Source organism: Balaenoptera borealis (assembly GCF_965194805.1).
Source record: "Balaenoptera borealis genome assembly, chromosome: 2".
NCBI classification, from domain to species: Eukaryota; Metazoa; Chordata; class Mammalia; order Artiodactyla; family Balaenopteridae; genus Balaenoptera; species Balaenoptera borealis.
In genome coordinates this window covers 60,491,042-60,505,477 of record NC_138867.1, presented here as the reverse complement: position 1 = coordinate 60,505,477, position 14,436 = coordinate 60,491,042, and the positions used below count along the sequence as shown (strand labels likewise).

Genomic DNA, 14,436 nt, shown 5'->3' with positions numbered 1-14,436 from the left:
GCCCCATTAAGTGACTTGGGCAGCTTACTCTCCATCTTCTGTTTGCCCAAACATTTGATTTTGGGGATTTCTAGAAAACTTTCAATGTGTTTTTCAGCTTGCAACCAGTACTTTGAAAAATATCCAGGAGACCATGAACTGCTTTGGGAAGTTGAAGGTGTTGGACACTGGTACCAGAGGATACCAATCACCAGAGCATTACAAAGAGAAACATTTAAAATTACGGGTAAGAATGTTTTCAATTTGAACACAAGTCCAGCTTAAAAAAGCAGTGCCTAATGATGGTTGTGTCTTATAGTCCAGAGTAGTGGTGTATTGTAATGTGATCTCTCTAGTAACAGACCTCCTTTTCTAAACTTGAATTTTTGTTATATGTAAACATTTGAGTCGCTAATAGTCAGAGGACTTAGAGTAGTCCAGTAGAATGTAGCCCAGTAGTCCAGTAGGAATTGGTGGATAAGAAATAAACACAGTTTACTCAAACAGCATAGAATAGGCATCAGTGGATCAAAGGTAGTATGCAGTTTCATGCGTCTCCCCTTATACAGATAACTGTTTAAGACTCTTTACAATTGCAAGGCTTCATTATAAGATATTGGTGAAGGGGATATCCCACACTTGGATTTTCAACACCCTTCTTTAGGGCTTTGTAAAAATGAGTACAAAGAGTGTTACAATTAAAAGCAGATACTAACTGGTTTACAATTTTAAAAATTCTTTTACACACAGCAGTTTCTCAAAATGAAGCTAAAAGACCTGTGTCTGGAGAATATGGTCTTGCATCTGTTCCAGACTATGAAGCAGGAGCTGAAGACAGTCTGTCTAGTGAGATGCAGCTAACTGTAGGTACACTGTTGTTTACTATAGGAAATAATAATTTTGCTGTTTTTAAAAAAGAGGTTCAGCTAATATTTAACTTTTTTAATGTTATTGTTCATTCAACAGACTTATGTAACTTCTGTTGTGTTAGTTACTTGGCATTTTCTGTTACTTGGTTTCTAAGATTTAATTTTCTTTGAAAAATAATTTGGAATACACAAAATAATATAGAAGAAAATAAAAAGCGGTAATTCTATTACCTTAGATGTAGCAACTAACATTTTTGTATATGTACTTAATATATATTACAAAACATGTATCTGCATATGTTTCATTTTTGTTTTTATTCTTTTATGCTGCTTCTAACTGCTTTTCTCCATTAACATAATATTGTAAGCATTTTCTATGTCATTACTGTTTTAAATCATTGTTAAATAGTACACTATTCTATTATATATAAATATCAGCATTTGTTTCCTTAACATTTATACTTAAGTTTTTTATATTTATAAGTGACCCAGCCATGAATACATTTATACATGAATCTTTGTGCAAATGTAATTATTTCCTTGCACAGATAAATTTGTGGAAGTGGAATTAGTAGTAGGTCAAAGGTTATGAAGTTATTTTGGGAAGTCTGAGGCTATATATGTTAGGTCTTTGTAGAATGTAATATACTTTGCAAATACTAGGTAACCTGCAAGTAGAAGGGCAGGTCCCATTACTGAATTCCAGGGGACTTACCAGGTACTTTTCTAGAAACTACTTGATATTACTTAAAATACAGGTTCATTGATGGGATCCTAGAGGTCTATTTTTATGCAGTGTTTTGTTGTGGTGGCATTTAATACAGTCATATTTGTTTTGTACACGGGTATCTGAATATATTTTTAGTGAGTGTTGAATATGTCTATGTAAATGCATGTACATTTCAGAGACACAAGTGCTTTGGGGAATTATTTGTGCCTCTTTTCTCCTGTCTTAGTTAGCATGAGTGTTGACTATTTGAGTAAAAGTTTTTTAAAACATTTTTAAGGATAATATAAATAATATTGATACAGTAACTATATATAAGGAGTTCAGTTTTTTTGTGTTTTATTTCTACCTTTGGAATTTCAGACTTCAGAATAAGCCCCAGTTCTATTATACTGCATTCCAAATTCCTCAGATATATTCAAATTCATTTTAGTCCTGGTCAGATATCATAAAACCAGGGAAAGTAGAAAAATCTACTCTTCTCATACATGTGAGAGCAATGATCTACTTTTATATTAAGCCATATAATTTAAAACGTGTCATTTTAATGAGAACATATTAAAATTTCACCATATTATAAGGTTGGCAATATAAATTAGACTTTTTTTCATTTTAGAAATTCATACTCCTTATATTACTTTAATATTTTAATTAATTCAAGGAAAATATTTCTCATATTAAACTATTTTTTTTATCAGTAACCACATGGGGAAGTGGTTTTGTTTGTTTATTTTAACTACATAATTTTTTTAGCTTTATTGAGGTATAATTGACAAAAATTGTACATATATAAGGTGTACACCTTCATGATAAAGATGATAAATGCTTGAATTAAAGCATTGGTAGTACAAAAGAGGGGGCAGTTTTGAGAGATTCTTCAGAGTCAAAATTGACAGGCTTTGTGATTGATTGAATGAGGGACAAGAAGAAGGCATTACTGCCTCACAGGATTTTGGTTGGAATGGCATACTGAATTGTTATTGCCATTAACCAAGATAGAGGATAATATTGGGGAAATTTAAGATTTCAGTTTGGGACAGGTTGGATGTGAAATTGGTGGAGTATCCGCTGAGAGAGATTTCACTGGAAATAGAGCTTTGAAAATCGGGAAAAAAGTTGGGGAGATTAAATTGTATATTTGGATTCATCAGCAAATAGCTGTTGAAGTAAAGGTGGTAGATACAGTTACATAGAAGGAGGATGTGGACTGAGAAGAGAAGGGAGCCAAGAACAGAACATTCAGAAAGCCCGTGTATATCACTATAGCATATTAGATGGCTTCATAAGTTCCTAAGCTCAAAATAAACTGAGGCTATAATATAGCCTTTTTACTTTCTTAGTGAGTTTCTTAGTTGATGAATAGTGAGTACAAAAGGTGCTATTTGAAAAACTTTTAAAAAGATTTTCTTTGTAATTGTATGAAGTAGATCCATAGGGAGAAGAAAGGATCTAAAACTGGTGGTTTTAATCTGTATCTCTGTTTTAGATTGATTCTCTAAAAGATGCCTTTGCAAGTACTTCTGAAGGTAAGAAATTCAGCTCGTCTATTAGTAAGTGTTTGAGACAGTTAGAATTAAGTGCGTGTGTCTGTGTCTGTGTGTGTGTGTCCCTTAGAGTAAAGTGAAGACTTCTCCAGCCCTAAAATCTAGATCTGGGTTCTTTTACCACTGATTTTGCTGTGTGAACAGTTAGGTAAGCTATTTTGCCTCTCTTGTTTTCATTTCCTTACCTGTAAAATAGGGACAATAATGTCTACCTTGTTTATTTCCCAAGATTATTGGAAGAGGGTCTAAGTGAAAATGCAGAAACACTTTGCAAAAAGCTCAAGGTAACAGAAATTTGAGGAATGAATACTGACAAGGTTATTTCATAATTTAGAAAAAGACACTGACATGCTTTCTTAACCTGAAGTGACAGAGAGGAAGTGTGTAATGTTGGGGATTTAGGTAAACTAGCGTAGTTCTTGCATTTCTATGTATTTTAATAGGTAATCCTTTGAATACATAATCAATCAATTATAGTTTTGCCGTTTTTTTCTCAGGTCACGATAAAACATCTGTTTCCACTCGTACTCGAAGTAGTCATTTAAAGCGGCCAAAGATTGGAAAACGGTTTCAGGATTCTGAATTTAGTAGTTCTCAAGGGGAAGATGAAAAAACTCCCCAGACTTCACCTACAGCTTCAGTGAACAAGTGAAGTATTGTTTATTTTACTCTCGTTATTTTGTTTATTCTTATTTTCATATTATTAGTATTTTAGTTTTTAAGGTGAAGTTTATTATATTGTTTGTGTAATAAATGACCTTGGTGTAGAACTTTGTATTTGAGTTCTTCCACAAGATCATTGATTACACTTGGTAAGTGTCACTTTGACAGTGGTATAGGGAGAAGTTGCTAGTAAGAGAGTGGAATAAACTCATGATTTAGTCTCTTGTGTGAAAATCCAGGAGAATAGTCTAGTGATTATATTATCCCAAATGAGTCATTATTGTCAACTTTGAATTTGACAGTAGCTATGGTTTTTAGCAATGCTGAGGTTTAGTCAATTTAAAAAACCCTCATGAAAGGTATGAGCCCTAGAGGGACCCGCACAGCACCCCCGGGACAGGGCTGGGACCAGTCGTGTCTCCAGGTGGGAGAGCCCCTCCCGCTCCTCCAGCCTACTTTACTTGGAAATAGTGAGCTATACTTTAAAATGTATTCAAGAGATTTCCAATAAACTTTTTCTGTACTTTATAAAAAAAAAAAAAACCCTCAATTTTACTTTATAACTAATTCATTTTACTGGATTATAGAATATAACAAATTAGTGATAGCCATAAATGGTATTGTCAGCTCCTCCAGAAACTTAATAGCCAGCTGAATCAACAGAACACTTGGATCAAAACCTTATTCTCCATCTTCCTTTGACTCTTAAAGAAAGCAAGATTTTCAATATTATAGTTAAATTAGGCTTTTGCTCTGATAGTCCTGCTAACTGTGCCTGAGTCAACCATTCATAGTGTTGTCATTTTAGTTGTGAAAATATTCTACTCAGGTAGAGAATTCTGTAGCTCTGCTAATTTCATTATGTATGTAACTTTAAATTTGGATAATTATGTAAATGTTATATTTTAATGAAAAATTCATCACTTTAAAGTCAAATTTAAGTAAATATTTAACTTGTGAAAAGAGTAATGAGGTTAGATAATTATAGTTTTTTTCACTGAGCAACATTTTGTTGTAATACCCTTTTTAGAAGGGAATGTAACAGTACATTTTAAATTGAACATCTCAGAATTATTGTGGAATTTTTTTTGCTTTTCATAAAATATTAACAGTGAGACTAAATGCTTAAGTGCTCAGACACTATGAAGAACAAAACTTCATCTTTGCCCTTGAAGAATCGACTGTCTATTAGTTTCTGATACACATATCTGTACCTGTGACACAGGTTCAGAGCACTGCAAGGTGGATTGTGATATAATAATAGAAGTGCAAAGTGCTCTGGATGCAAAGGAGGGTGTGATTGATTCTAATTGAGGGGATAGAGAAATTTGACATTTGTGCCAGGGCTTCAAAGATAAGTAGAAACTCAACAAGCAGAGTTGGGAAAGAAGACTTTCTTTTCTAGTTCGAGGGTCTACAAACTATGATCTATAGGCCAGATCTGGCCCACCACCTATTGTTGTAAATAAAATTTTATTGTAACACATCTGTGCTTATTAGTTCACATGTTTATTATGGTTGCTTTTGCTTTACGCTGGTGGAGTTGAGTAGTTGTTCAGAGACCATGTGACTCAGAAAACCTAAAGGAAAAGTTTGCTGACCCCTGGTCTACACCAGGGCTGTTCAGAGAACCTTCTGGCATGGTGGACATGTTCTTTGTCTGCCCTTCCCTGTCCAGCATGGCAGCCACCACTCAGTTTGCTCATCACCGAGCACTTGAAGTGTGGCTAGTGCAACTGAGGAGCTGAGTTTTTAATTTCACTCAGTTTTTTGGTTTTTTTTTTAAATAATATTTTTCTGTTTCCTTTTTTTTTTTTTTTTTTTTTACTATTTATTTTTTGGCTGTGTTGGGTCTTCGTTTCTGTGCGAGGGCTTTCTCTAGTTGCGGCGAGCGGGGGCCACTCTTCATCGCGGTGCGCGGGCCTCTCACTATCGTGGCCTCTCTTGTTACGGAGCACGGGCTCCAGATGCGCAGGCTCAGTAGTTGTGGCTCACGGGCCTAGTTGATCCGCGGCATGTGGGATCTTCCCAGACCAGGGCTCGAACCCGTGTCCCCTGCATTGGCAGGCAGATTCTCAACCACTGCGCCACCAGGGAAGCCCTTCACTCAGTTTTAATTACTGTAAATAATGACAAGTGTCTCATGGCTACTGTATTGCACTGTGCAGTTCTAGACAGCAGGAGTCACGTGAGCAAAGGCACAAAGCTGGGAGGAGTGTTGGTAAGGAAAACTGATGTATAGGTAAGTGGTAGCATCGAGTAGGAGGTAAAAATATAAGGGTCTGGTCATGTTAGGCTTTGAAAGGAGGTATGCTTTATTCTCCAAGCCATAGAGAACCATCAGAATTTTCTGAGCTGGACTGTCACTGGTACAGATATGTGTATTAGAAACATAACTCTGGTGACTTACCGAGCGGTCCAGTGGTTAAGACCCTGAGCTTCCACTTCAGGGGTCATGGGTTCGATCTCTCTTCAGGGAACTAAGATCTTGCGTGCCATGGGATGCAGGCAAAAAAAAAAAAGAAACATAGCTCTGAAAACCTTACTAAAGAATGTATATATTGCAAGTCTGAACATGAGTTGGGAAGAAGTTACAGTGTCCAGAGAGAATTGGGCCTGAAGTAGGAAGATGAGAATGGGAATAAAGTTACGGATTTGTTTGAAAGGCATTTCACAGGTAGAACTAAACTATATCGTTTATTGTCCAAACTGAAATTTTTGAGAATGAAAGGGGCATTATTAATACACGCATACCTCAGAGATGTTGTAGGTTCAGTTCAGACTACCGCAATAAAGTGACCATCACAATAAATCAAACATTTTTGTTTGCTAGTGCACATAAAAGTTTTTTACACTATCCTGTAGTCTGTTAAGTGTGCGATAGCATTATGTTTAAAAAAAAAAGTACATACCTTAATTTAAAAATACTTTATTGGTTAAAAAAAATGCTGTCATCTGAGCCTTCAATGAGTTGTAATGTTTTTGCTAGTGGAGGGTCTCGCCTCAATGTTGGTGGCTGATGACTGATCAGGGTGGTGATTGCTGAAGGTTGGGGTGACTGTGGCCATTTCTTAAATAAGACAGCCATGAACTTTGCCACATAGATTGGCTGACTTCTTCCTTTCACTAACAATTTCTCTGTAGCATGCGATGCCATTTGATAGCATTTTACCCACAGTAGAAATTCTTTCAAAATTGGAGTCAGTCCTCTGAAACCCTGATGTGGCTTCGTCTACTAAGTGTATGTCATAGTCTAAATCCTTTGTCATTTCAACAGTCTTCACAGCATTTTTAGCAGGAGTGGATTCCATCTCAAGAAATCATTCTCTTTGCTCATACACAATAAGCAACTCCTCATCCATTAAAGTTTTATCTTGAGATTGCAGCAATTCAGTCACATCTTCAGGCTCCACTTCTAATTCTGATTCTCTTGCTATTTCTACCACATCGGCAGTGACCTCCTCCACTGAAGTCTTGAACCCCTCAAAGTCATCCATGAGGGTTTGAATCAACTTCTTCCAAACTCCTGGTAATGTTGATATTAGACCTCTTCCCATGAATCATGAATGTTCATAGTGGCATCTAGAATGGTGAATCTTTTTCAGAAGGTTTTCAATTGACTTTGCCCACAGCCATCAGAGGAATCTCTATCTGTGGCAACTATAGCCTTATGAACTGTAATTCTTAAATAATAAGACTTCAAAGTCGAAATGCTTCCTTGATCCATGGGCTGCAGAATGGATGGTGTGTTAGCAGGTGTGAAAACAACATGAATTTCATTGTACATCTCCATCAGAGAGCTCTTGGGTGACCAGATACATTGTCAATGAGCAGTCACATTTTGAAAGGAATTTTTTTTTCCTGAGCAATAGGTCTTAACAGTGGGCTTAAAATATTCAGTAAACCATGTTGTCAACAGGTGTGCTGTCATCCAGGCTTTGTTGTTCCATTTATGGAGGACAAGGGAGTAGATTTAGCATAATTCTTAAGGGCCCTAGGATTTTCAGAATGGTAAATGAGCACTGGCTTCAACTTCAAGTCACCAGCTGCATTAGCGCCTAGCGAGAGAGTCAGCTTGTCCTTTGAAACTTTTTTTTTTTAAAAGTGGGTGGATACATCTGTGGCTGTGCTACATTTATTTATTTATTTATATACAGCAGGTTCTTATTAGTCATCCATTTTATACACATCAGTGTATACATGTCAATCCCAATTGCCCAATTCATCCCCCCCTGCCGCCCCCCACCCCCCACTTCCCCCCCTTGGTGTCCATATGTTTGTTCTCTACATCTGTGTCTCTATTTCTGCCTTGCAAACCAGTTCCTCTGTACCATTTTTCTAGATTCCACATATATGCATTAATATACGATATTTGTTTTTCTCTTTCTGACTTACTGCACTCTGTATGACAGTCTCTAGAGCCATCCACGTCTCTACAAATGACCCAGTTTTGTTCCTTTTTATGGCTGAGTAATATTCCATTGTGTATATATACCACATCTTCTTTATCCATTCATCTGTCAATGGGCATTTAGGTTGCTTCCATGACCTGGCTATTGTAAATAGTGCTGCAGTGAACACTGGGGTGCATGTGTCTTTTTGAATTATGGTTTTCTCAGGGTATATGCCCACTAGTGGGATTGCTGGGTCATACGGTAATTCTATTTTTAGTTTTTTAAGGAACCTCCATACTGTTCTCCATAGTGGCTGTATCAATTTACATTCCCACCAACAGTGCAAGAGGGTTCCCTTTTCTCCACACCCCCTCCAGCATTTGTTGTTTGTAGATTTTCTGATGATGCCCATTCTAACCGGTGTGAGGTGCTACCTCATTGTAGTTTTGATTTGCATTTCTCTAATAATTAGTGAGCACATGAGCAGCTTTTCATGTGCCTCTTGGCCATCTGTATGTCTTCTTTGAAGAAATGTCTATTTAGGTCTTCTGCCCATTTTTTGATTGGGTTGTTTGTTTTTTTTAATATTGAGCTGCATGAGCTGTTCATATATTTTGGATGTCCTTTGAAACTTTAAGCCAGGAACTGGCTTCTCTTCTCTAGCTCTGAAAGTCCTAGATGACATCTTGTTCCAGTAGGGTTTTTTGTCTGCATTGAAAATCTGTTGTTTAGTGTAGCCACCTTCATTCATTATCTTAGCTAGATCTTCTGGATAACTTGATACAGCTTCTACATCAGCACTAGCTACTTCACCTGGCACTGTTATGGAGAGAGCTTCTTTCCTTAAACCTCATGAACCAACCTCTGCTAGCTTCAGACTCTTTTTCTGTAGCAGCCTCACCTCTTTCAGCCTTCATAGAATTGAAGAGAGTTAGGGCCTTGTTCTGGATTAGGCTTTGGCTTAAGGGAATGTTGTGGCTCGTTTGATCTTCTATCCAGACCACTAAAACTTTTTCTCCGTATCGGCAATAAGGCTGTTTTGCTTTCTTATCACTGGTGTGTTCACTTAGAGTAGCACCATTAATTTTTTTCAAGAACTTTTGCTTTGTATTCACAGCTTGGCTAACTATTTGGCACAAGAGACATAGTAGCTTTCTACGTATCTCAGCTTTCAACGTGCCTTTCTCACTAAGTTTAATCGTCTCTAGCTTTTGATTTAAAGTGAGAGACGTGTGACTCTTCCTTTCATTTGAACACTTAGAGCCATTGCAGGGTTATTAATTGGCCTAATTTCAATATTGTTGTGTCTCAGGGAATAGGGAGGCCCAAAGAGAGGGAGAGAGATGGGGAATGGCCAATCAGTTGCAATAGTCAGAACACACACAACATTTATCAGTTAAGTTTGCTATCTTAAGAGTGGACATGGGTATATGTATAACCAACTCACTTTTCTGTACAGCAGAAACTAATGCTACATTGTAAGTAAACTATACTCCAATTTAAAAAATTCATTAAAAAGTTTGTCATCTTATTTGAGTGTAGTCTGTGGCACCTGGAAACAATTAAAATTGTAACATCAACCACCACTAATCACAGATCACTGTAACAAATATAATAATAATAATAAAAGTTCAAAGTATTGTGGGAATTACCAAAACGTGACACAGACATGAAGTGAGCAAATACTGCTGGAGAAATGGCTTCAATGGACTTGCTTAGCACAGGATTGCCACAAACCTCCAATTAGTAAAAACATAGTATCTTCAAAATGCAGTAAAACAAAGTGCAGTAAAATGAGGGATGCCCATAATTATGCCAGTGCTGGGACAAAAGTTGTAAACTGGACTGTCCCAGGTAAGCTGAGATGTATGCTCATTCTAGGAGAATAAGATCCAATCAATATAGATAGAGTAAAAGAAAGATCTAGTTTACATAATTGAAAAGGTGGTGATCGAACTGGAGAACAAGGCAGGAAAGAGAGCAAACTTGTAAGAAGATGAAGAGGTTGGTTTTGGACCTGTAAAATTTGAAGTTGTTGTCTGAACAACACTTAGTTGATTCTCTAAAGTGTTACTTTATTAACGGATTCCTGAAATTTTATATTCATCTTTAATAAAACAAGTAAGAATGTTTTTCTTTGGTTTTGTAGATTGGAGTCTACTGCACGAACATCAGAGAGCTCAGAAGAATTCTTGGAAGAAGAACCTGAACAGAGTGTGATTGAATTTGAGGATGAAAGTAGTGATAAAAATGTTCGACCAGCACCGGAAACCCAGCCAGGCCTGGAAAAGCAAGAAGGTGAAAAGGTAGGAGATTCACTTACTAAATAAAATGAATGGAAGTAAAATTTAACTTTCTTAGTCATATATTGTTAGAAAAGCATAACGATGTATTTTAGACTCTTGGTAGAAATTGTATTTAATGTTAAAAAGCATATATGTTGGGACTTCCCTGGTGGCTCAGTGGTTAAGAATCCGCCTGCCAATGCAGGGGACACGGGTTCGAGCGCTGGTCTGGGAATATCCCACATGCCACAGAGCAGCTAAGCCCGCGTGCCACACTACTGAGCCTGCGCTCTAGAGCCCGCGAGCCACAACTACTGAGCCCATGTGCCGCAACTACTGAAGCCCACGAGCCTAGAGCCCTTCTTCTTCTCTGCAACAAGAGAAGCCATCGCAATGAGAAGCCTGTGCATCGCAATGAAGAGTAGCCCCTGCTTGCTGCAACTAGAGAAAGCCCGTGCGCAGCAACGAAGGCCCAACACAGCCAAAATAAATTAAAAAAAAAAAAAGCATATATGTCTAAAGCAAGGTCAGGTAGTAGAGGATAAAGTTACAAGTATTTTATATTTCAAACTGAGTTTATAAAGTTTGACGTATTGCAAAGATAAAATAGAGGATGTTTAGTTAGTAATGTCCCTCATTGTATTTAAAATACAAATTAATTTGTAGAATTAAACATACTTAAGAAGTGACACAATGATGTGACTATAAGAGGTCTACCTTATAAAACCAGTTAGAATGCCTTAATGTCCAACAAGCCCTAAATTGCACCCCTATTTTGGTTAGAAGGATAGAATTAGTTGTCCAGAAAATATATATGTTATTTGACTACAGTTGATTTACAAATTCCTAGAAAAATAACTAAATTCATTTTTTTTTACCACTAGAAAACAAGGAGGAAAATCCTTTGTGACTGAGTAAAAAACTCTTTATCTGGCTTCATTTCTTTTTTCATCTTCTCTATTTCCTATCCTTTTTCTTTAATATCTTCAATCTTTTCCTCTCTTACAGATTCCTTATTTCTTCTTTTAAACATACTTAAGTTTCTTTAAAAATCTTTTACCTGTTTGTCAAGTCCAGCCAGGAGCTAAGCAAGTGAAACTGCATTACTGATTTTATTTCCTTAACTTGCTCCAGTTTAGCTCCTGTTTCCTCTACTTCATGAAATTGTATTTTTAAATGGCATTTTTTCTCTTCTTGTAAAAATTAGGAAAACAAACACATATTTTAAAAAAGGGATTTATATGCTTCTAGATGTCTATGGGAATGTATATTTGTGTGGGTTTTTTTAAAAAAAACTTAAGATTATACTGTACATACTTCATGTAACCTGTTTCTTTTGTCCAACAATACATGTGAGTACCTACTCTTGTAGGTCACCAGTGACACTTTCACTCAATTCTGGTGGCTTTCCTTACCTAGGTTGACTATTCTCTCTTCCTCCGGATTCTCTAGTCCCCTGGCTTTATAACACTGTTGTGTTCTGGTTTCTTGGTTTTCCTCTCTCTGAAGTTTTTGTTTTGGTTTTATTTATTTGCTTTTTGACTCTTTTGCTTCCTCTTTTTTTTCCCTGTATTTGTGGACATTCTAGAAGACTCAGTTCTTGACTTTCTGCTCTTTTGTTCATGCTTCTCTTTTGAAAATGCATCTAGTCTAATGGCTGAATGGTCATCTCTGTGGGGATGACCAGTAACTTCAGACTTTCAATATTGATCCAGACTTCAGTATTACTTGCCTTCTGAATATTTCGGTTTAGACAGATGTCTTTTATCATCTTAAATTTTAACATCTCTGCTCTTTCCTATCACTTCTCTATTGAGCCTTTTTTCCTATTTCTTATTTTTCATTCTGTTCCCAAACCTAGAACTTGAAGGACTGAGTTTTTCTCTTCTGTTGCTTCTCACTTGTAGTTACTCACCAAAATTCTGTTTTTTTATAAAAACTTTTGCTATATCTTTCTCATTTTCTTCCTTTGAACATTTGTCATACCGTAGTTGGTCCTTTTGTGAGTTTTATTATAATTACCTTCTGTGTGCAGTTTATTCTTTATACTCTCTGGCCAGATTAATTTTTCAAAGTCTCTGATTTCAGTATCCCTTAGGAAAACATTCATTTTATGATTTCAGGGGTTCTATATAATCCAGCCAGGTCTATTTCTTAAAATGTGAGTGCATCAGTGTTCTAATTTTTATTTTATTTTTAGTTAATTAATTTATTTTAAATTTATTTTATTTTATTTTTGGCTGCATTGGGTCTTTGTTGCTGTTAGTGGACTTTCTCTAGTTGCGGTGAGCGGGGGCTACTCTTCATTGCGGTGCGTGGGCTTCTCATTACAGCGGCTTCTCTTGCTGCGGAGCATGGGCTCTAAGCATGGGGGCTTAGTAGTTGTGGCACACAGGCTCAGTAGTTGTGGCTTGCGGGCTCTAGAGCGCAGGCTCAGAGTTGTGGTGCACAGGCCTAGCTGCTCAGCAGCATGTGGGATCCTCCTGGACCAGGGCTCGAACCCGTGTCCCTTGCATTGGCAGGCAGATTCTTCACCACTACGCCACCAGGGAAGCCCAGTGTTCGAATTTTTTAAATGATAATTAAATAAAATAATCTCTAATTATTAGAATGTCATTAGGATTAGTTAGAAATATTAGATGTTAATGAAAGTCATGTAAATTGATAAACCTTGGAGGAAGAGTTTCAGAAATTGGAGACTTAGTGTTATCAAATCGCTTTTCCATATTTTAATGTGATTTAAGGAGCAGGATTGTTCAAAGATGACCCTTTTTTGACTGGAGAATGAGCTCGCTGAGATTGAGGGCTCTCTGCTCCCAGCAAGAAGCTATACCCAAACTCCACTTCCCACAGGACTGCTAGTGCTTCCTCCCCCTGGCATGCTAAACTGTGACTTCCCAGGGACCCCAAGGGTTCCGAGTGCTGAACAGCTGATGTTCTGTAAAGAGCTGGCACCAAATCTAGACTTTCTCTGGTGGCTTTTTACTGAAAAGGTTCTTCCTGTCACTGCCTATATGGAGGAAGAAGAAGGAGGAGGCAGGGTCTCTTCACTGAATCTCAGACCCACACTGGGTCCATAGAGCATCCTGGTCCTGTCTTTTCTCCTTGAGAACAGAGGGAAATTGGGGTGCTTACGGATTCTTTGCTCTTACTGACTCTGCTGTTCCTTAACCTGTGTCCTGTAATGTGGTAGAATGTATCTTGAGTCCTGGTGCATGACAGGGCGACTGAGAATGGACCCACCTTGTATGACAAGTAAGTTAATCTGTAATTTTGTCCTGACTTTTTTTGCCCTCGATGGTGTAGGAATCTGAATCAGAGCCTATGAATGGTGAGATAATGGATGATACTCTTAAGACTTCACTTATAACAGAAGAGGAGGACTCCACTGGTGAAGTTTTAGGTGAAGAATTAAAATTGCAGTCTTTTAATTCCAGTGAAGACTCTACGAATCTTGTTCCACTGGTGGTAGAATCTTCAAAATCTCCTGAGGCTGTTGCACAGGATAAGGTAATGGAAAAATATCCTAATTTTTTATAGTTATAGTGTCCAGTGTTGGTGACTTGGCTAGGGCAGTGCAGGATATATATTTTCCTCTACTTTAACATGTACCGTCCTTCAGGAAAAATAAATTTTACTACATTGGGTGTTTTAAGAAGATGCAATCAGTAATGTTTTTTAAATTCAAATCTTTGTAACTTCATTCGTCTGACTTACGGTAACAAAATGAGTTTCACTTTGTAGATTTAGGAAATGCTTAGAAAAATGGGTAAAGCATTAGTTACCAAATATTTGAATACCTATTGCTTACATAGTCTGTGACCAGTACTGTCATTTTAATTTGTTTTAATTAGGGAGACAGATTAGATTAGTGGGGAAAACTTGATGGAATATTTTAAAAGAAATTTAATTATTTATTTTTATTGAAATATAGTTGATGTACAATATTATATTAGTTTCATGTGTACTACATAG

General features: G+C 37.0%; 1 protein-coding gene and 1 long non-coding RNA gene across 10 annotated transcripts in view; one reads left to right on the top strand and one right to left on the bottom strand.

Moving 5' to 3' along the window:
- The window catches only part of LOC309622626, a 169,232-nt gene that overhangs the window by 32,430 nt on the left and 122,366 nt on the right, over positions 1 to 14,436 (bottom strand). The window lies entirely within an intron of this gene.
- Positions 1 to 14,436, top strand: part of FAM169A (family with sequence similarity 169 member A) — a 64,484-nt gene that overhangs the window by 45,019 nt on the left and 5,029 nt on the right. For 8 of the 9 annotated variants that reach the window (XM_082376937.1, XM_082376939.1, XM_082376934.1 and 5 more), the window contains 6 exons: positions 98 to 226; positions 730 to 842; positions 3,062 to 3,101; positions 3,617 to 3,767; positions 10,326 to 10,482; positions 13,768 to 13,971. In XM_082376937.1, coding sequence (XP_082233063.1) covers positions 98 to 226; positions 730 to 842; positions 3,062 to 3,101; positions 3,617 to 3,767; positions 10,326 to 10,482; positions 13,768 to 13,971 — 794 coding nt within the window. The remainder of the gene's footprint in view (positions 1 to 97; positions 227 to 729; positions 843 to 3,061; positions 3,102 to 3,616; positions 3,768 to 10,325; positions 10,483 to 13,767; positions 13,972 to 14,436) is intronic. The other variant, XM_082376935.1, reaches the window with a different exon arrangement.